The sequence below is a fragment of the Macaca fascicularis genome, chromosome X (assembly GCF_037993035.2).
Source record: "Macaca fascicularis isolate 582-1 chromosome X, T2T-MFA8v1.1".
Classification (NCBI taxonomy): domain Eukaryota; kingdom Metazoa; phylum Chordata; class Mammalia; order Primates; family Cercopithecidae; genus Macaca; species Macaca fascicularis.
This window is the reverse complement of record NC_088395.1, coordinates 12,467,831-12,490,383: the sequence shown is the minus strand read 5'-3', so window position 1 is coordinate 12,490,383 and position 22,553 is coordinate 12,467,831. Positions and strand designations below refer to the sequence as shown.

The 22,553-nt window shown below is 40.1% G+C and overlaps 1 protein-coding gene across 9 annotated transcripts in view; it reads right to left on the bottom strand.

Annotated features, from left to right (window-relative positions):
- FRMPD4 (FERM and PDZ domain containing 4) overlaps window positions 1-22,553 on the bottom strand; it is an 864,755-nt gene that overhangs the window by 8,700 nt on the left and 833,502 nt on the right. For all 9 annotated transcript variants that reach the window (XM_065538545.2, XM_045383463.3, XM_045383461.3 and 6 more), the window contains 6 exons: window positions 21,449-21,568; window positions 13,877-14,013; window positions 11,388-11,514; window positions 8,930-9,019; window positions 8,183-8,365; window positions 5,136-5,274 (listed from right to left, as the gene is read on the bottom strand). In XM_065538545.2, the coding sequence (XP_065394617.1) occupies window positions 5,136-5,274; window positions 8,183-8,365; window positions 8,930-9,019; window positions 11,388-11,514; window positions 13,877-14,013; window positions 21,449-21,568 (796 nt within the window). The remainder of the gene's footprint in view (window positions 1-5,135; window positions 5,275-8,182; window positions 8,366-8,929; window positions 9,020-11,387; window positions 11,515-13,876; window positions 14,014-21,448; window positions 21,569-22,553) is intronic.

The window sequence follows — 22,553 nt, the reverse complement described above, 5'->3', positions numbered from 1 at the left end:
CTTTTACCCTTAAAGGTGAGATTTCAATAGGCCATTATTCCAGAACATTAATTGTTCTTTTTTTGTAAGGTGAGATCTAATATTCCCTACTTCATGAAGGAAGATATTGAATGTTTTCCTCATTGAGTTCAGAGATAGTCAAGGATTGTCAGAGTTTTGCCATATGGGAAATTAAAATAAATATTGTAATGATAGTACAAAACTTCTATCTTCAGTCTTTTGATATCCTAGTAGATGTTAAAATATTCATGTATAAATGTCAGCATGCATGCCTCTGTGTGTGTGTGTGTGTGTGTGTGTGTGTATAAAATGCATAAGGTGGAGTGGTCACAGGTAAGGTACTTTTCTCTGTAATTTCTAAGCATAATTAATATTTAGATTAATTTCAATTTTTGTTTGTATCACGGGAACTCCTGAAAATTTGTTTCATGTTCCTCATGGATTAAAATTACAAAACCCCAATTTAAATACTATTAGTTTGTTTGCTCTTCAAGCATCTTTCAATCTGGAATTTTGATGTGGAGATTTGTTCTGATATTTAACAAGACAGAGAACTGGGTCATTCTGTTGATATTGCCTTATAGATTCCAGAGGCAACATTTTGAGAAAATTTTAGGGCCATACTATTCTCCCATCCATTCCCTCAAATTGTCCCCAGCACAAGTTTGGATAACTGACATCAGATGTGCAAGACATATGGGAAAAAAGTACAGTTTTACCAAAGAGGTTTTTGCTCCCGGCAAATCATGCAATGGACTTAATGCTGAACAGTGTTCATGGCCATTTTTAATAAATTCATGTATTTTCATGAACAATAAGAGATATAATTTTGAAGACGTTGAATTATACACTAGCCATATTTGCATCTTACCTTACAATAAATAAACCTCGTGGGGGGTCAGCATTATTTTATTAACAACAACAATTTAGATTATGACTGGGTGTGCACGTTGGGGGAAGTGTGTGTGTGAGTGTGGATTGTTGCAGGAGGAAGAGTAGTTCAGCAAAGTTGCATTGTAATGCAGGTTTAGGGCTTGGCAAATATTTTCTGTAAAGGGAGGCCCAGATAGTAAATATTTTGGTTTTGTGGGCCAACCATTCATTTGAGCAACTACTCAATTTAGCTGTTTTAATATGAAAGGAGCCATAGATGCTACATAAACAAATGGGTATATGAGTTGAATGGTGGCCCCCAAAAGATATGTCCACTCTGTGAACGTGACCTTATTTGGAAAAAAGTGTCTTGCAATGTCAAGGATCTTCAGATGCGATTATCCTTAATTATCTGCATGGGCCCTAAATTCAATGGCAGAGAGAGATTTGGGCCACACAGAGAAGAGGGGAAGGCCACGTGAAGACAGCGGCAGAGACTGGAGTTAAGCAGCCACAAGGAGTGCTGGCCACCAGAAGCAGGAGGAGGTAAAGAGAAATCCTCCCCTAAAGCCTGTGAAGGGAGCATGGCCCTGTCAACATCCTGGTTTTGAACTTGTGGCCTCCAGAACTGTGGGAGAATAAATTTATGTTGTTTAAAGCTCCCAAGTTTGTAAGAATTTGTTCTAGCAGCCTTAGGAAAGTAAAACAATGTGTGTGGTTGAGTTCCAATAAAACTTTATTTGCAAGAACATGATTTGGCCCATTGACCATAGTTTTGCCAACTCTGGTTTAGATGAACAAGAAAATTGAATAGGTCAGCAGGCTCAAAGCAAGTTGATGGATACTTACTAAGACCCTCCTAAAGCCCAGAGATGCATACATATCTGGGGCCAGGGATTTTGAAAGTGCTTGAAGCCTAATTTTCAAGATAGAGAAGAAGAAATGGGGGCTGTTTCTTATTAGAGATCTTGACTAAGATCTGGGATCAATTTGAGGTGAGAATAAAATATGTGCTCAATCTGGCTTCCTTCCAGAAGGGTCTACTGATTTGGCTTCCTGGAATAATTTTGGAGACATGGAAGAATGTGGGTTGGGAGCTGGGGTCTATTCTGTGGCCCAGTCTCCTACAGTGGAAGGAGAGAAGGGACTAGAGAAGAACTGGCCTGATGGAACTTCCACTCTGTATTTCTTGGCTGTCAGATCTTTTGATCTTTTGGGAGTTTCTGAAGAGAAGAGAGTACTTTCAGCACTCACTGGCGCTCGCTCTCTCTCTCTCTCTCTCTCTCTCTCTCTCTCTCTCTCCCGCCCTCTATCGTTGAGAGTGGGGATAGGTATTTGAAACTGGGAGAAATGATGGTGAGGCTGAAGTTCCATTCTTTCCCCACAGTAAGAATACTTTTTGTAACTATATTTTTGCCTCTTTAAGTTCTGTTAAAACTTACGTTGTGGGTCACTATGAATTGGACAGAGTGGAGACCCTTATTACTGTAATCATGTTTAGAATAGTAGGTTTGGTTTTCTTCATACACCTCTACAATCTTTACAGTCTATGAGGAAAGGATTTATTTTCCAGATAAACTTTAACATTTGAAAATAAAATTTGAAAAAACAAAACAAAACTGGTTTTCCAATGGGAAACAATTGTGTCAAATTGCTGAACAGCTCTTTGGAATTTCTTTTCTTTTCTCTTTTTTATTTTTTTTGTTTCTTAGACACAGGATCTTGCTTTGTCATCCAGGCTGGAGGCTGGAGTGCAATAGTGTGCTTGGCTCACTAAAGCCTTGACCTCTCGGGCTTGCGTGATCCTCCCTCCTCAATGTCCCAAGTAGCTGGGACCACAGGTGTATGCCACCACACCTGGCTAATTTTTAAATTTTTTTCATAGACACAGTGTCTCACTTTGTTGCTCAGGCTGGTCTCAAGCTCCTGGGTTCAAGTGATCCATCCGCCTTCAACTCCCCAAGTGCTGAGACTATAGGCATGAGCCACCGAGCCCAGCCTTCTGTGGAATTTCGAAGGTCAGCATTAAATTGCTCTAAATCTCCTAGCTCAATGAAAACATGTGGTCATAAAAATGTTTACTGCCAAACCCAGTGCACGTCTATCACCTCCTTTTTGTTTTTTCTTTTTCTGTATTTATTTTTAAACATTTGTGTCTCTCAGGAGCTTTCTTTGCCACATGTTCTGTCTTTCTCTCCTTTCTGTGTTTCTATTACTTTCTAATTTATTTATTTATTTATTTATTTATTTATTTATTTATTTATTTTTGAGACAGGGTTTTGCTCTGTCACCTAGGCCAGAGTGTAGTGGCGAGTCATAGCTCACAGCAGCATTGACCTCCTAGGCTCAAGGTATCCTCCCACCTCAGCCTCCCATGTAGCTAGGACTACAGGCACATGCCACCACGCCTGGCTCATTTTTATATTTTTTGTAGAGATGAGGTCTCCCTTTGTTGCCCAGTCTGGTCTCAAACTCCTGTGCTCAAGTGATCCTCCTGCCTCAGCCTCCCAAAGTACTGGGATTACAGGTGTGAACCATTGCACCCGGCCTCTATCTCTGTCATTCTCGGTTCTTTCTGCCTCTGGTTTTTTTTCTTTTTTTTCCCACTGCAAATTATTAATAGAAATGCTGAGCATCATTTTAGATGATGTACCTAGATTATTTTTCTAACCCTTGCAAGCTAGTTTTTTAACCCCATTTTACAAATGAAGAAACTCAAGCTTAGAGAAATTAAAAAAATCAGACACCTCAAGATGTGACTGGATTAAATTTCAGATTTATTTGACTTGAAAGTCCAAGTGTTGCCTTCTATCATACTTTATCCATCGCTTCCTGTTTCTAGCTTCCCTTTTTCTATGACTGAGCTGCTTCCACTCACCTGGCCATCATAGTAAACTGTGTGTGAGTCTGTATGTGTGTGTAAATGTGTCCACATATTGCAATATATTTATGGAATAAAGTTTGATGTTTCTGCTCAATTTAACAGTGAGAGAACTTCCTTCCCTTTTTTTCTCCCCTCATCTTCTCTGAGAAATGCCGGGGACCGGGGCCGGGGGGAGGGAGAAAAAAAGAGAAACAACAGTAAAATTTGTTTGTAAGAATTCCCCTTTCTTTTAAAAGAAACCCCAATTATGGAACCTCTGATTATAATTTTTTTTAACGGGTCAGTGACTGTGCCTAGAATGGTGGCATCTGTCCATCAGTGCCATTTACTAAGCTTCCACTGTAGATGGAGTAAAATGCTTAAGTAACTGAAGAAAAAATGTCCTAAAACCAATGAAAACCACCTACTGTCAAAGGATAATCAATTTAACATTTGCAGCCTTCCCTGTCCTCACTGTGGGGATCTTTTTTGCTGTCAAGTAGGTGAACTGAATTATTTGATGTCTTTGCCATCTTGGTGCTCCTATTATGGATCCAAGGTGGCTGCCATGGTGGAAAAATTTTCTTCTAGTGTCCCCAGGTCCAAGTGCTAGGCAATAACCACGTTTTCCTGTTTGTAAAATTCCCAGAATCCTGGGCATAACTCTGACTACAGGGAGGAGTCCTCCCAGACCCTTGGGCCTAGGACACCTTCAGGAGAGACCAGCCCTAAAGCAGAGGCTCACAACTCATGTTCGGGCATTCCATCATTAGTCCTCTGGCCCTGACCTCTGTAAAAGTAAGGCCATGAAAACCCAACCATAGAGACTTTCATGATAATAAAATCAAGGTTGGAGCAAGCACCCTGACACTTCTGAGTGATGTGTCAAATGTGGTGAGAAATCAGCATTTTTCTTTTTAACAATTAGCCCACATCAGAGGTATCTGAAGGCTTTTTGCATTGAATTTGGACATTAGATCTTTTTGTGGGTACAATTTTAACTTTAATTTTAATTTTTATTTATTTGTTTATTTTGAGACGGAGTCTGGCTCTGTCGCCCAGACTGGAGTGCAGTGGTGCAATCTCAGCTCACTGCAACCTCCGCCTCCCGGGTTCAACCGATTCTCCTGCCTCAGCCTCCCGAGTAGCTGGAATTACAGGCACATGCCACTATGCCCAGCTAATTTTTGTATTTTTAGTAGAGATGGTGTTTCACCATTTTGGTCAGGCTGGTCTTGAAAGCCTGACCTCGTGATCCGCCTTGGCCTCCCAAAGTGCCGGGATTACAGGCATGAGCCACCGCGTCCGGTCTTAACTTTTCAGAAAACATCCTTTTTATTGTTGTTAGGTGGGGTGTTTGCAGGGAGGTCAGTGCTTCATGAGTTCAGGAAGAGAATACCTGTTTCCTGGGTCGCTGTGTTTTTCTTGTTGGCCATGTTAAATATCGACCTCCTGGAATCAACAAGCAGTCGGTAGTATCCAGCTGTTAAGCAGGCCAGGTTCATGGCATCTGAGGATTCCATCAGAAGTGTGATGGGCTACACAAAAGAACACTTTGGTTAAAGCCATCCATTCTTAATAACATCCCTGGAGTGTCAACGGCTGCATTTATGCTTATGGAAAAAGGAGTTATTGAACAAACATTTCATGGGAGAAACCCAAGGCAGGAGAAAAAGCCAAGGATAACACAAAGTGCCTTACTGAAAAACATTCAGGACACACCCTCTAAAAAGCCTGGACATTTTGAATCTCTTCCAAGTCATATATATGTCTGTCTGTCTGTCTGTCTGTCTGTCTATCTATCTATCTATCTATCTATCTATCTATCTATCTATCTATCTATCTATCTATCTATCTATCTGCCTGCCTGCCTATCTGCCTGCCTATCTATCTATCTATCTATCTATCTATCTATCTATCTATCTATCTATCTATCTATCTATCATCTATATTTGAGACAGGATCTCACTCTGTCGCTGAGGCTGGAGTGCAGCGGTGCAAACTCGGCTCACTGCAACCTCCACTGCCTGGGTTTAAGCAATTCTTAATGCCTCAGCCTCCTGAATAGCTGGGATCACAGGCATACGCCACCACGCCAGGTTAATTTTTGTATTTTTAGTAGAGACGGGGCTTCACCATGTTGGCCAGGCTGGTCTCCAACTCCTGATCTTAAATGATCTGCCCATCTCAACCTCCCAAACTGCTGGGATTGCTGGTGTGAGCCACCGCAACTGGCCCCCAAGTCATATTGAAATGAAAGAAAAATGAGATTGTTTTCTTCCCAAATAGTTAACATTTTTAACATTTAAAAACAATTAAACATGTTAAACTGGTAAATTAACATTAACTAGTTAAGTTACCGTTACCTCAGTTACCAGCAGTGAACTCACAATCTGAAAATTACAGGAAGATTAAGTTTTGGGTTCACGGTGTAAATTAGTGTTAAAGAGAGGTAAAATTTAAGTGGAAATTACTGCTAAGATTGAATGAAAAGTGCCAGAGATCCAGTAAAAAGTTGCTTCTAGAAGAAATAGTAAATTTACAGGAGCATAAAACAGATGGGAGTTGAGAAAAGGCCTTACTAAAACTCTCTTGAAACAATGAGGTTATTATACAATTGGACATGGATTTGGGGCTTATAGGGAAAAAAAAAGTGTTGGATGAAGCAATTTTTCTCATTGAGTTAGGAAGGGTGTGTTCTTGTTGAAAAAGAAAAGGTGAGAGAGAGAGAAATAAGGAAACAAGAAAAAGCAGATACGAAGAGAGGCACAAAGACAGCAAGACAGCAGATCTCTTGCTTTCACTCCTAGGTTTAGGACACTGGGAGGATTTAGTGCCCCCAGCTGGTAGAATTTAACTTCCCTGACAAAGTGCCTGTACTACTTGTTGAACTGCTTTTCCTTCCACTTCAGTTGAGGTCTCCCCTCGGCCTCCAAGCCACCGCATCATTATTTTATATAGGCAGGACACCACTGGCCGGACACAGCACTCATTTCTGTTTAGGACAGATTATCTCTGTCATCGAATCTGTAATAATTGCATCCAGTTCAACCTTTCATCCACCTTTCTCCGTGATGGGGCTATTTCTCTCAGCCTCTTTGCTCATGGAGTAGGATGGGCATTCCAAGTCTATCCTCCCTCTTTCAGCTAGCCATGAAGTCATCTGGAACCCTCTGGATGCAGCCCATGAAATCCCACAGGCCACAGCCAGCATGTTTGAGTTCTACATTCTGTCTTTCGTGATCATCTATTCCCACTGCAGAGCTCTCTGGGGTATTCTGATGTGCTTTGTAGAAACACTTTGCCACATTCTCAATGGCTGTCAATCCATTCCTCCCACACCAGCACCCTAGTGGGGATGCAGGTAGGGCTGGGTCCTCCATGGCTATTCTCAGAGCACCTTCCAGGCTGGTGTTGTCTCCTTTGTGGAGTCACTATCTCCCTTTGTTCCAGTGCCTTTTCTTCATAGAAACAGTAGAAATATTGCCATTGCCAAAATCCAATAACTCATCTCTACTGGAAAAAGAAGGTGGAGACCAGGAACCTGGACTATTTCCTATTCTCTTTTGGGAGTAGAGTTTTGCCCTTTGTGGACCATCTCAGATTTTTTTTTTTTCTTTTTTTTTTGAGATGGAGTCTCACTCTGTTACCCAGGTTGGAGTGCAATGGCACAATCTCGGCTCACTGGAACCTCCATCTCTGGGTTCAAGTGATTCTCCTGCCTCAGCCTCCTGAGTAGCTGGGATTACAAGTGTGTGCCACCACGCCCGACTAATTTTGTATTTTTAGTAGAGATGGGGTTTCACCATGTTGGTCAGCCTGGTCTCGAACTCTTGACCTTGTGATCCGCCCGCCTTGGCCTCCCAAAGTGCTGGGATTACAAGCATGAACCACTGTGCCTGGCCAGATTTTTGTTTTAAATGGAATGGCTATGACATTCATAGGAGCCAGATGTTCAGTCAGTACCAGTTGTTACCATATGAGAAGACAGATGAACTAAAATATCAAGCTTTTCCAAATGAATACACACATATGGACCCAACCTAAGCAAAGGGAGTGAGAATTCTAAAGAAAGTTGGGGAAAATCTCCCTCTTGATTTGAGTCATATATTCTAGAAAGTTAGTTCAGAAAAGTTTCCCCTACTCTATAACTAGAAATCACATTTTCTAAAGTCAGAAGGGACCTAGAAATTATGCAGCTTGCTTTCTCATGTAGGAATAAAAAAATTGAGCCCAGAGAAGTATAGCGACCTGTTCCCAATCACACAGCAATTTAGTGAGGACTGGAGCCCTCAGGCCTGAGTTGGGTGGATTATTTTCTGCACCACATTGCATCTGTGATGCTCTGCACACATTGACTTTTGCCTGCCTTGTAAACATCTGCAGTGTTATCAGAAATTAGCTGTTTACAGCAAGGTCATGTGTATCAACATCTGAAACACTTGCCTTCACATCTAGCACGTGGAGTTCCACCCGCACCAAGCTCTCCTCCTCGGAAAACATTTCAATCCTGTTGACGTGGCTAAAGTCGGCTAAAAGAGCCACCAGGTTGGTTTTGGTGTTGATGACATGGCTTATGCCATACCGGGGCCCAACCAGGAGAGTCACTTCCGAGCGCTTTTCTGCCTGCTGAGAAAGAGAAGTTGACAACATAAAAATACTGAACCTCTGAAATGCCATGCCAACTTGAACCAACGATCCTATTTTTATAAGATTACATTTTCTTTAGAAAGTGTTTCTGGGTCATACTGTACTAAATCATCTAATTAGAAGAACCAGATACATGACTGATTTGAGGCTCTGATAAATTATGAGTAATTAGAAAGTAAATGTTAAAGCACAGTATGTTCATAATCATAAGATGCTTTTAGAAATGAGGTTTGTTTTTTCTTTTTGGTTTTCCTTTTTTCACTGTGAAAGCAACTTCTGGCTCAGTGATTTAAAAGAAGGCCATTGTTAGAATCCTTTGATTCTCTTGGTTCTTCACATTTCTTTTTCTAGGGCATTCTGCAGTGGTGTTATCTAGTTTAACAGTTCTTCTGATATTTTCAGACTGTTGTGAAGTTGGTTAGAAATGAAGGCTGGAGAAGATTCACAGCTGATTTGCTTTTGTCATCAGAGGTGGAATGAGCTGCTGTGGCTTCCAAGAGAAAGCAAAAACAAAACAAAACAAAACAAAAAGAAACAAATTACCACTAATGTTGCCTTGAACACACGGCCCCCATACAATCGCAGGTCACTGAGGAACTTGAGATAATGGACCTTGGCTTGTAGTGCAGAGAGCTGAGGAGAGAAAAGAAACCTCAGGTGTTAACTCTATTGGGTATGACTCCATTTCAGCTGGAGACCAGCAGAAAACAAGGCTAAGATAGAAGGATGATTTTACTGCTGAAAAGTTGAGATGTGACAAAGACTCTTCATTAGGAATAGAATTGCTACATATTTGGTTTCCTGATGAAGGACTGGAACATAAAATCAAGATTCACATCTTATTCATTAGAGGGTCAATGTATGGGGCACTCATGGGTATAGATATGCTGGGCCGGGCACTCAACAAGTGAGAACAAGACCATAAAATGTTCCATTGAACATCTGCTCGCTGGGAGATTTCAAGAAGTGAGAGGAGCCTTCTACTTGCAATTAGGGACAAAGGTGAGGTGTCCACATATATTCCCATTGCACAAGAGACTCACCTGAATGTAGACTTTGTGGGAATCATTTTGAATACGCACCTGCAATCTAGGCAAAGCCTTCTAAACAGGCCCTTTACACTTCCCCTCTCAAGTTTCTTCCAGTCCTTGCAAGTTTTCGGGGGAAATGAACTTTCTGAGATCCAATCATTGTGGACATGTTTGAACTTGCTATATAAGGCTCAGTTTTATTAATTCAACTTGGAAAATCTGTTGAGTTTCACGAATGATTTATAAATGAAATTTTATCCAGATGAAAGTTATCTTTACAAAGACTTAAAAAATGTAGGTTCCCATATCACTAAAAAGAGTATTTGATTTAAAAAAAAAAAAAAAGGTCAATGTTTCATACTGAATGTGCCAGGGATTTTTTATTAAGGTTGAAATTTTCCAACAAGGTGTAGATCACCATTAAGTGGCAATGACCATAAAATTCTATTTTCAATTGCAGATGACTTGCCAGCTTATTTGTTAACTATACCTGAAGGAACTGCTCTTTATATAATTGTTACTTAGCACCATTCATCCATCCTACTTCTTTAAAAAAAGCAAAGCATTTGCAAATTGTTTTGAAAGCAAACTATTCACTCTTGGCTAGAAAAACAACCTTTAAAGGACAGTGATGGATAAATGGATAGATTGATTGATCTTATAGCAGTTATCCAAATTATTATGAGTGGGCCAGGCTTGGAAGAAAAATCACAAGTCAATTAGAGAAATCAGCTTCCAGCAAATCAGAACTGAAGTTAAGAACTTGACCCGCATTGTTTTGCTACATCTCTGTAAGCTGAATGCTCAACTGTGATCAAAGACACCCTTCCCATGAAATTGGGAAGTGAGTTAAAGGTGGCTGATAGTGTGGTGAACCTGATTATACTTAAAAAACAAACAAACAAACAAAACAAACAAAAAAAACCGTCATGGGGTGTGGAGGGGATAGAAATAAATGTGCCTTACCCAGTAAAAATGACTTAAAAAAATCAGACACTAAGACAAAATAATTCTCCATGTAAACAGTGATTTGTATTAGAGTCACACAAATTTCTCCAGCTAATATCAATTGGAAAGTGTTCTTCAGTTAGAAGACTGCGTCCAATTTTATAGATCCAGTATTTTAAGGCTCCTTCTCTTTCTGGTTCCTAGAATCTTTTGCTTTTTATTACCTATAAACTATACCTCTCTTTTCTGACCAACAGTATATTTTAAAATTTCCTTTGTGTTTCTTTTACTTAATGAAAACAAAACAAAAGCATAAAAAGATTTTAACACTAATGATGGTGAATGACAGCAATAATTTTATCTTCCCTCTAAAGGTAGGTTTGAATCCAATGTTTGTCAATAGGGGTGATTTTGTTCCCTGGAGCCCATTTGGCAATGTCTGGAGACATTTTTGTTTGTCACGATCATGGGAGGGTGCTACCAGCATCTTGTGGGTAGAGACCAGGGATGCTGCTAAATATCCCACAATACACAGGATGTTCCCCGTAACTCCCTAACAAAGGATGATCTGTTCTCAAATGTCAATTATGCCACAGTTGAGGATCCCTGGTTTAATGAATGTGATCTCTGGCCTGCAGGGCCTCTTGCTGGCTGTTGTGCATTTAAGCTGGTCTGAGCAGTAAGCAATTGCATGATTGAAACATAGAATTATTTCACGATTCTATCTTCTATTCACAAGTTCTCAGAGGCTATGCAAACTTTTCCTGGATGGGCACATGAACACACACCTCCCCCCTACAGTACGGAGTCCATAACTTGTGAGAAATAAATAGGTTTCTGTATGAATACTTATTTTTCATTAGTGTTAGAAATATGTTAATAGTTAGAAAAAAGTTACACAGTGTTACTGCTTCTGAAAATATGGTACTAAGTATTTTATTCATGAGCTAATTTTAAACATTTAAAAAAATGCATTCAAGCCTCTCTCTTTATAATTTTCTATTAAGATGCAAATGTGATACCTTTTTACCCGGTGGTACCAAGTTCTGATTTGCTTTGACAAGGTGTGAAAGTGCTTTCTTTATGTTCTTCTCTTTCATGCTTTGCAGCACAGCAGAGGGAAGAAAAGTCTCTAATCCCCATTCTTTTCTGCAATAAAGAGCATATCTTTAATTTCACATTCTTGTGATGATGAGTTATCTAAGACAAAATGGTGCTCTGATGTTTGTTGGAACAAATGAACCCTTGGTAAGGCAGAGAATGGAGACAAGTCCCCAATTAAGGAAGTAACTTTTAGTTTGCACTCAGGACACACACTACTTGATCATTAATACGTATGTTTGCATTTAAAAAGAAATCTATTCCTCACTCTATAGAGACAATGCTAAGGAGGCATTTGGAGCCAATGTAAAGTGAAGAGACATTTTGTCCAACCAAATTCTGAATCTCTTCAAAGTCACTGACGTATCCGAGTTTGTATTTCCAACACCATTTTCTCTCCATCCCTTTGTTGATTTCTATTCTCCAGTCTCCCTGTCTGCTCACATTCTTTCTCTCTTCTCTTAGAAGAATGGATGCAAGTCCTTCATGTCCCCAAACCATTCTTCCCTGTCCCTCCCCTCCTCCATGGCTATTTCTCTAGGCACACACAATTCTTTTGTCCTAGCCAGTTCATGTCTAACTCCTTCCATCAACATTTCTTGCTGGTGGTGTGGAATTGGGTGTGATTCATGACTCTTAAGTGTGCCCGGTATTGATCTGGAGATGCTGGCATCATTCATGGGTATGGATGTACAACAAAATGACAACAAATGGGGCTGAGTTAATACATTTTTACAAAGAGCCAATTTCCCCAGAAATGATTACAACTCCTTTCTTAGAAGGTCCCATATTTTGAATTCTAGGAAATCTATCCTGGAATAGAAATCCTACCCTAGGTTATGTGTCTAACCAGTGTCTTCTAAATTATGTGAAGACCTTCAAGAGGATTCCAGTTACTTCTCCTGTTCCAGGTCCTCTCCAAAGAAGGGTAGGAAGACAACCTACCTCCACCACTTGACCATTCATATTCTTCACTAGTTAAGAATGGTATATTTCATGATTATGTTTTCTTCCTTCTCAACTTGTACTTATTGTCTTTAGCCATCATTTGGCACTACTTATGGGCTATCTTGTAATCCTACTTGTATCATTGTTTTAAATAATTACTTTTCTTGTCTTTTTATCTTGTTTTTACAATCAGAGCACAAGTTCCTCAATGGCCAGGAATAGAATTCATACATATTAGTATTTTCTACTGTCCTAATGTGAGTGCTATATAAAATGCTCAATGAATATTTGTTGGTCAAAGGAATTTATGAATGAGAACATTATTATAGACTTTTCAGGATTTTTACTCAAGCCGGATATCTCTGAGACATTTTTGACTGTACAATGTTCAACCTGGTAAAATGTGGGTACAGAAAGTAGGAAAATAAATGCATTTTAATTGTCTGAAAATCATCTCAGGTTGTGCAGGCCACCTTTTCAAATGGCAGCCAGTTTCACCTGTCCCCAAGAACTTTAGAAAGGAGAGTGGAGGAGGGTGTGAGTGTGTCCAGCTGAGCACAAGATCTCTTTGTGAGCCGAGTCTTTCTCAGGATACAGTCATGCTTATGTGTGGGGAGAGAGAGAAAGCATTTGGAAGGAGTGAACTGAAGGCCTGAGGTTCTCAAATTGCACATGAGGATTTTTCCCTACATGTCAACAGGTGACTGAGAGTTGTCAGAACAGTGGTGTTAAAGTCAGCAAGTTAGAGATTTAATCCTTCCCAACACAGGCTCATGAATTTATTGAGAAAAGCCATTTTGCCCCCTGGTGGGTCAACCTGGCATTGTGGAATTTAGAAAGGCTTTCTAGGCAGCCCATGAGAAGCTTCTTTGGAAAGTGGGATTTTAATTAGTTTATACATCTTTTGGAGGTGAGATTGCAAGCAGGGTGTGGGTGAGGTCCAAAGCTTTAGCATTACATGTGTTTCCAAACACAGGTGCCTCAACCCATCACACAATCTATAGGACAATGGGGAGTCCCACTGCCTGGGTTTGAATCCTGTATACCCCCTGCCCCCCCGTTAATAGCCATTTGACTTGGGCAAGTTATTCTGTGCCCGGTTTGCTCATCTGTAAAATGAAGCTAAAATCCTACTAATCTCGTAGGGATGTTGTGAGAATTAAACAAGTTAATGTGTGAAAAGTGCTGAGACCAAAGCTTGGCTTGGAATCAAGCCCCTTTAGGAATTCAAAAATTTATGCTTCGTTTTAAATATGTCCCTCGTCTTAACTACAATGCTCCAAAGGTGGATTAGAAATGGATCTCTTCTACCAAAAATGAGCATGATATTCATACATTTTGCCACTGGCGAATAAATGCTTTGCCACAAACAAGATCAATTTTGGACAAGTAACGAAAATACACCCGGGCTAAGGGAGGCGGCATGTCTGTCTCCGAAATGGTGCTGAGAGTCAACACTTACTCGATGTATTTGAGGGAGATTTTCTGCGTTTGCTTGGTGGTAACGGTTGCAATGTACATTTGTAATGCGGCCAGCCGCAGGGCTATGTCATATTTCAGCTCCGGCCCAAATCGCTCCTGAACCACATCGTTACAACTCTGCGAAGAGACCAGCAGGGGGCACAGTTTGTCAAAGAATGGGCCGCAGCGCGTGGACTTAGAGAACAGGTGACATACATTTCCCCAGAGTGTTTCAACCTTCACTTCCCAGGCAGAGAGGCTAAATGTGGAAACATCTCCATCGTGCTGCTTGGAAACGAGTCAGTATTTAATTGCACACGCAAACACAGAGACCACACAAAACATTTAGCATTCATCGACGAGCTGCTATTTAAATATTTAGCTTTTTGTAAAAACAATTAGGAATTTAGGTATGAAATTTCCAAACACAGGTGCCGCAGCTGAATGCATAAAGCATTGATAGCATAATGTGGCTTCTGGAGTTAGGCTGCCTGAATTGGAATCTTAGGCTTGAAACTTGTTTCTCCACTTCACTGGGGGCACAAACTTGGGCACCTTCTTAATTGTCTGTGCCTCAGTTTTCTCTTCTGTAAATTGGGGATAATACTGCTCCCTGTTCACTGGGTTGTGGGGACGATTAAATGAGTGAACCACGGAAAGTCCTTAGAATCCCAGCACTTTAGGAGGCTCAGGCGGGTGGATTACGTGAGCCCTGGAGTTTAAGACCAGCCTGGGCAACATGGCGAAATCCTGTCTCTACAAAAAGTACAAAAATTAGCTGGGCATGGTGGTGTGTGCCTGTAGTCCCAGCTACTTGGGAGGCTGAAGCAGGAGGATCGCTTGAGTCCGAGAGTTTGTGGCTGCAGTGAGCCTTGATCACACCACTGCATTCCAACCTTGGTGAAAGAGCAAGACCTTGTCAAAAAAAAAAAAAAAAAAAAAAAAAAATCCAAAACAAAACCCCTAAAGCTCTTAGAACTGTACTTGGTAGGGTGTAAGCCCTCTTACATGTTTACTACTGTCACCACCAACATCATTCTCCTCCTCGTTATCAGCCACAGCAGCCGCAGGGAGGCAGAATTAGCAAGGCGATTGAGCACAGTGGCTTGGGACTGATACCCACCTGCTCTGGCGTTCTGGCTTTCCCAATGGCTACCTGTGTAGGTGGTTTTAGACCATTCACTTTAACTCTTGCAGCCTCAATGTACTCATCTGTGCAAAGGGGATTCATATTAACTATCTCACTGGAGTGGCTGGAGGATTAGATGAGATACACATCAAGTGCCTTATCACAGCACATTGGTACACTGGATAAGGGGAGCTATTGAACTCCTCCGTTCACTTCAGGGGCGACTGCCCTGCTTTTTCAAGTGCCTGCCTTTCTGGGAGTCATTCCTCCTCTTTCAGTCTTAGTTTATTCATCTGTAGAATAAGGCCACCTATCTCATAGTGTTTGTTGTGGGGATCAAGCTGAAGAGTGGCTGAGAGTGTGTCATCAAGTGTAAAGTGCCGCTTGGGAACAGAGGTTGGCTTTGGAGTAGTATCCTCACTTACTGTTTAGACACAAGGCGGTGAGCTAAGTGCTGCTGGGAAGTGCTGCATTGCTTAGGCATATTCTACACTTGTGTTCACTTACTTTTGTTATGGGAAACTGGATTCCTGGGCTAGAAAATATGGTATTTAGCTCCTTTCTTATTTCCTTCTTTCTTTATTCTTTGGCTTGCCTCAAGAAGATTTTGTTGGAGCTCAAAAAACAATACCCCAAAATGAAGGCCTCAGAAACAAAAGTTTTTCGTTGACCTTCTGCCCTCCTGTTTTTTATTTCTATTCTCCCTAGAGGCTAGCCATAGAAACTAGAATCCCTCCTCTCCAAGGTGGGTCATAGAAACTAGAACTCCCTTTCCCCAAAGCCAGCCATAAAACCTAAAAATATGACTCTAATTTTCCCTCTGCCCTATCTGTGTAAAAACTGGCCATAAAGAAATTATCTGACCAACATGGTTTGATTGTAGGTCATAAGACTCCCATTCCAGAAAGGGTCCTGCCCCACACCCAGAAGGAAGGAACGCTGCTCAGAGGCCAAGAAGAATCTAGGCCTTGCTAGGTTTCTTCATTCAGTCCATTAGCATTAGCTTAGGCCCTTTTTGTCCAATCCTATTTCTACACAGCTGTTCATACTTTGTGGAACATTAGCATAAAAGTGGACAATTTCCCTTGTATCTTTGGGACTTCATTCTAAAGGCTCCCTTTTCTCTAATTCATTTGTCTTTTTCAACTTGATTTTTTAGTGAAACTTCAGGGGGCCCTTGGCCTCAAATGAAAAACAATATCAAGATTTACTTGCCTCCTTTTCAAGAGAAGCACGTTTATAAGTGCTTCCTGTATTGATTTTACTAAAATAGGAACATGTACCCCCAGATGGCTTCTGCATACAATATTTACACTGTGCACACTCACCCATGCTGCACCGGTGCTATGCTGTGCGTGCATGCTCTGTATCCACATGCCATGGGTGCATGTCTCTCAACCCATCACTTCACTGCTAAGAGTGAAGTCACATTCTCTCCCCTGTTCATCCCTAATATGACCTTCCACCTTTGCTTCTCCTTAAAATCTTAAACCTGTTTGGATTGCACAGTACCCCTTGTCAGAAGTGGGTTTGTCCAGAGACAGGAGATAGGGTGGTCTGATTTAAGGCAGCCTCTGAGAGCAATTACAGGCTGCCATTTTGTTTTGCTAGTCTTGGGTTTACCAGTTATTTCCAAGTGCTCAGGGTTGTCCACATGGGCTCCAAGGAGTTGAGAGAGCAGATAGGGTCATTTTATAGAGTCCCATAAAGGATGGGGTGAGAAAACCATTGGCACAGTGAGGAATCAATTTTTTGAGAAATCATTTTCTTCAATGACTGCTACGCCATGATGGATTGAAAGAGGATTTGGGCATATAATTTAGAGACAAAAGCCCCAGGTTTGATTCTAGGTTCTGTCAACTTCTAATAAAATGACCTTGAACATGGCATTTCGTCTCTCTTGAGCCTCAGTTTCCTTATTGGAAAAGTGGGTTAAATCTCAAAACAACTAACTTGAAAGTTAGCAATGAACTTGCAAGGTTTCCATGATACCTGTAAATATGTTTCATGAAGTGGAAGATACTTGATAAAGATAAGCCATCACTATTACTTCTCCTAAGAGTCATAGCTGGGACCATATTTCTCATCACTGCTTTACCCTGTATTTAACTAGACATCTAGATGAATTTTTTGACAAGGTGATTAGTCACTTCATTATATTATATAATTAGTTCAGACTGATTCTGGAGAATGAGTGTGAAATTTGGAATATATATATATATATATAATATATATTATATTGTACTAATCTTGCTTTTATTACTCTCAACTATATTACTTAAAATACAGTTATACAAGCAAATGGGTAGTATTTGTTTTGCTAAATAGAGATCCCAAAAGGTTCCACTTGAGGCTTCCAAAATGTTCATTTATAACTAACATGTTAGATCTTAAAAAGGAAACCAATAATACTATAGTATTTGAAAACATTTTGGAGCCTCTTAGGTCTTACTCATTTGCTAATTGACATAACCGTCTTTTTCTTAACAGATAGTGGACAGGTAAATGTCAGTATAGCCCATTGTAATGATAAATTTGAACAATCTGGACTATTAGCATTTATTGTTAATATATATGCTAAAATCTGTAAAATATGTCATGGACCATTAAGAAGTAGGAGATTAATAGGTACTAGTATTGCAACTTCTGTTTTCATCGTCATGATTCATCTAGTCAATGGCTGCTGTCCTCATTAGGGGCCCACTAAGTTAAATTGATTTTATTTTTGTAAAGTGATACATGTTGCTCCTGCTTACTCTTTTGTTCTCTAGGCTTGTTTTATTGCATCTTTTTAGTATCTTGAAATCAACATGGGCACCCAGACACCATTTGCAGATCTGTTGACTTATATTAGATGTTATTTTAGACTTACAGTAGCACGCATTCTGTGATACAAGGCATTTCAAAGAAGAAGGTCTGAGGCAAAGACATTCTCATTTCCTGTTTCAGCGGAGGATATATGACAGTTGCTTTATTTTGGTCTTTATTGTCTACGATACCTGTTTTTCCATTTCTCCCCCTCTGGCTACACCTTGAAGAGGTGGCTAATTCACTGCCTATTCTATACTCAAGGCAAGAAAGCAGAAACATCCTCAGTCTTTTTCTTTCAGTTCCTGGGCAAGATTTCCAGACACATTTTCCTGTTCTGAGGACAGTCTCACATGTATAAAAAACATGTGTCTGTTGAATGAGAAGGATCTCCCTAAACTGCATTAGATTTGTGCAAACACACCTTAAACAGAACTGGGTTTGGCTGTACTCCTTGTCTACTTAAGAGGTGTCCTCTCCCCAAGACAAATGCAACCATATTGTTTTTTTTATAAATGCAATGGACTTGTGATGTTTAAATGGAAGCAGAGTAAAATAGTTTTAAAGCACCCTCTTGTGAATGGGGTGAGTATGTAATTATAGAGAACAACCACTGAATGCACTCACTGTCTACAGCAACTACTGACCAGCACCTGTAACTATTTATTTGCAACTAACAATGTAGCACATGATCTGAGCTGCAGTGGCAAAGCCCTGGATTGGTTCTCAGCAGGGACATGGGGAAGACACAGTAACAGATCAGCTGAGAATCAGGCTCTGTTTCATGCGGTCATGTCTGCTGGAGACAAGGAGATATTGTTGACAAGTGAGGGGTCCAGGTGATCAAAGCTTAACATTTAAAAAACCCAAAACGTGGCAGTTTTGTTGTTCGGGGTGGTAAACATTTTAAAGCACACTACACATTTCTTTACTTGGTCAACAGGTTTCACTGAACAGGACTTGACTTTTCCCAATGATGTAGGATTATCTTCATGAACATTAATCGTCCCACTGAGCTGTAATACCACAGTCTTCCAAAGGCCACTGAGGTGGGGAAGGTTTGACTGGCCTCAACCTGGGTGCCCCCATCTGCTAGAACATTCTTGTATGTTCTGTGTCTTTCCTGTCTGACTTAACCTATGATCTTCAGGGCTTATTGCCACTTTAATTTATGTCACCATTCTTAACCTCTGGTACCTACCTTGTCTAGTCTCTCTTCCATCTTCCACCCACGTTTTTTTCTACCCATATTTTGAAGATTACAAATGTTTTGAAATATACAAGAAAGTATTAAAATAGTAAAGCAAACAGCAGTGTTATTAACTACCTAGAGTTAACAAATATTTCTTTTTATTATATTTTTCTTACTTTTTTGCTTTATATATTTTATATATGGCTCCAGCAGTCTTTGCCTTATACAGATATTCTCAAAGACAGAATGTCTTCTTCTTCTTCTTCTTCTTCTTTTTTTTTGCTTTGCTTTTGTTTTTTCTCTTTCTGGCAGTCAGGAGGGGGAGGTTATGTTTAGGTTTGCAACCTCTTCAAGTAGTTAGTTCTACTGCTAGATGTCTAAGCTGTCTAAGGATTAGGTAAGTTGGTTTAATGTGATTATATTGGAAATTTAAGTGAGAGTAATAGGAAGCAGTTATAGTAAAATATAGGAACACCTCATAAATATCAACTTGGATAAATTCCCTTTGGGACAAACTACACCAGATACTCATTCCTGGAAACTTTCATTTTTGGGGAATTATAGCCCAGAATCAGATATTAGTCTGGAAAAGACTGTTCTCTTCAGGTTTTACCACCTTGAAATTAACAGTTCAGTAAAACGAATATCACAATTTTCAGAAAAATCTAAGCATCAAATGAATGAATAAGTAAGTAAATAAAGGAGAAGGGAAAACTCTCACACCAATTAATAAGTGCAGAAGCAATAATGAAATTAGAAAAATCATCATTTTCAACTACAATAATAATGGATTCAGATAAGAATAATCAATTAGGGCCAGGCGTGGTGGCTGACGCCTGTAATCCTAGCACTTTGGGAGACCATGGTGGACAGATCACCTGAGGTTGGGAGTTCGAGACCAACCCGACCAGCATGGGGAAACCCCGTATCTACTAAAAATACAAAATTAGCCTGGTGTAGTGACGCATGCTTGTAATCCCAGCTACTCGGGAGGCTAAGGCAGTAGAATCTCTTGAATCCAGAAGACAGAGGTTGCAGTGAGCCAAGATCGTGCCATTGCACTCCAGCCTGGGCAACAAGAGCGATACTCTGTCTCAAAAAAAAAAAAAAAAAAAAAAAAAAAAAAAAAAAAATCATCAATTAGTACTAAAACTAGTGGGTGAAAGTTTGATGAAGAAGATAATAAGAGTTACAGGCCAGGCACGGTGGCTTATGCCTGTAATCCCAGCACTTTGGGAGGCCAAGGTGAGCGGATCATGAAGTCAGGAGTTTGAGACCAGCCTGGCCAACATGACAAAACCCCGTCTCTACTAAAAATACAAAAATTAGCTGGGCGTGGTGGCAGGCGCCTATAATCCCAACTACTTGGGAGGCTGAGGCAGGAGAATCACTTGAACCTGGGAGGCAGAGGTTGCAGTGAGCCAAGATCGTGCCATTGCACTCCAGCCTGGGTGACAAGAGCAAGATTCCATCTCAAAATGAATAAATAAATAAATAAAAAGAGCTACAAAGTGACTCTCCACAAATTACTTTTTAATTATGAAAGGAATAGTAGTAGCTTTTGGGTGAATTCAGAGAATATCACCTTAACCAAGAGTCGAAGTTCATTTTGCCATTAAAGAGATAAACTGACATCATGTGCCTCTTGATGTGTTACACTGAGGACACAAAGTCAATCGTGTTGTTCTTCCCAAAATGTATGACATCAGTCTAATCATAAGAAAACATCAGAGAAACCCAAATTGAGAGATTTCTATAAAATAGCTGACTAGTACTCCTCAAAACTATCAAGGTCGTGAAAGGCAAAAAAGGGCTGAGGAATGTTCCAGATTTAAGGAGACTAAAGAGACATGACAACTAAATGCAAAATGGGATCCTGCAGTGCATCTTGTTCTAGAAAAAAATGTATATATAAAAGACATTTTGAGGATAATAGGTGTAATATGGATATAAACTGTAGGTGAGATAATGGAAATGTATCAATGTTTACTTTCCTGGTTTTGTTACTTGTATAATAATTGTATAACAAAATGTCTTTGTTATTAGAAAACACACACTGAAGCATTTAGGAGTAAACCAGAATTATTTTGGTAATTGACCTTCATATAGTTTAGAAAAAAATTATATACATTTGTATGTGGATTTGTGTGGGGAGAGAGAACATGTGCATATACTAAAGAGAAAGTAAATGTGGTAAAATGTTAACAACTGGTGAATCTGGGTGAAGGGTATAGATGACTACTCTTGCAACTTTTTTGGAAGTATGACATTATTTCAAAATCGAACGTAAAAATAAAAAGAGCATCATACAATTATTGTCCGATTCACTGAGCTTGAGGTGGGGGACAAAAAAGAAACGTTTCAAGTTAAAGAATTCTGGGCAAAGTCCCAAAGTTAGTTTATGTCACAACATCGATATAAAACATGCCAAAATTTTAACATACCTGAACATAGAGATACTCGAAAGCAACTGGATCTCTCCTTAAAAGGTCAATTGGATCTTTTGGGACGAAGCTAATTCGGAAAAGACATCTCATCTTATGGGAGCTGGGCCTCTGTGTCACCTGGAAGAGTAGAAAAATCACACAAGAACCCTTCAGTGCTGACTGAGAAATGGCTGAGGGACACTGAAGCAGTCAACTTTTTTTGGACACTAAGGAAAGAATCAGCGGATATTCTTTTAGTATTTATAGATACTCATTCCCTGAAAACTACACATAACCTTGCCACTTAGGTTGGGTTCCCCAGAAGCAGACCCCGAGATGAGGGGTTGTGTGCAAAGGACTTATTAAGAAAGTGCTCCCAGGAGAGGCTAGTAAGGGAGTGGGGAAAGCAGGTCAGGAAAGAAGAGGAAGCCAAGCAAGGGTGCCTTCTCAGGGAACCCCAGCAGAGAGTAGCTATAGCCTGATCCTGCAGGAGACTCTGGAGTGGTAGCTATACCACAGAGCTGCTGAGACCTCAGCCAAAGGAGCATTGATGAGTCATTCATTTAGAGCTGTCCCAGGGGATGTGAGTTTCCAGGTTTGGACATGATGGTCTCCGGTAGTCTGAGGGCAGTCCTTGAAAGAAGATCTACAGATGCTGGCTGTTAGTGATAGCACCCCAGATCTATGTTGGGGAGTACAAAAAGGGGATCCAAAGGGACAGCAGAGAGATTGTCCAGTATGGTTTATTATTGCATAACATTGCTGTGTTTTGTTTTTCTAAATTAGACTCCAGACTGACTCTTGCAATGAAAACATGATAGTGTCAACCTTGGATGACAACACATTGGAAAGTAGGAAGACAGAGGTTTTGGCCCATGCAGTACATCAGATTCTACAAGTTTCCAAACTACTCCAAACTTCTGATATCATGATGATATTGTTCCACTTGCTCAAAGGAGCTTAAAATATACCACAGTTTCTTCAGGGTTAAGGACCATGGCTCGTTTCAGTTTGTTTTCCTTTTATAGAGCGTATGTGTCACATACTAGAAGTTCATTTCTTAATTCCTTTTGCAACAAAAGGAAATCAATTAATAAATAATAATAGGTGTTTAATAAACACT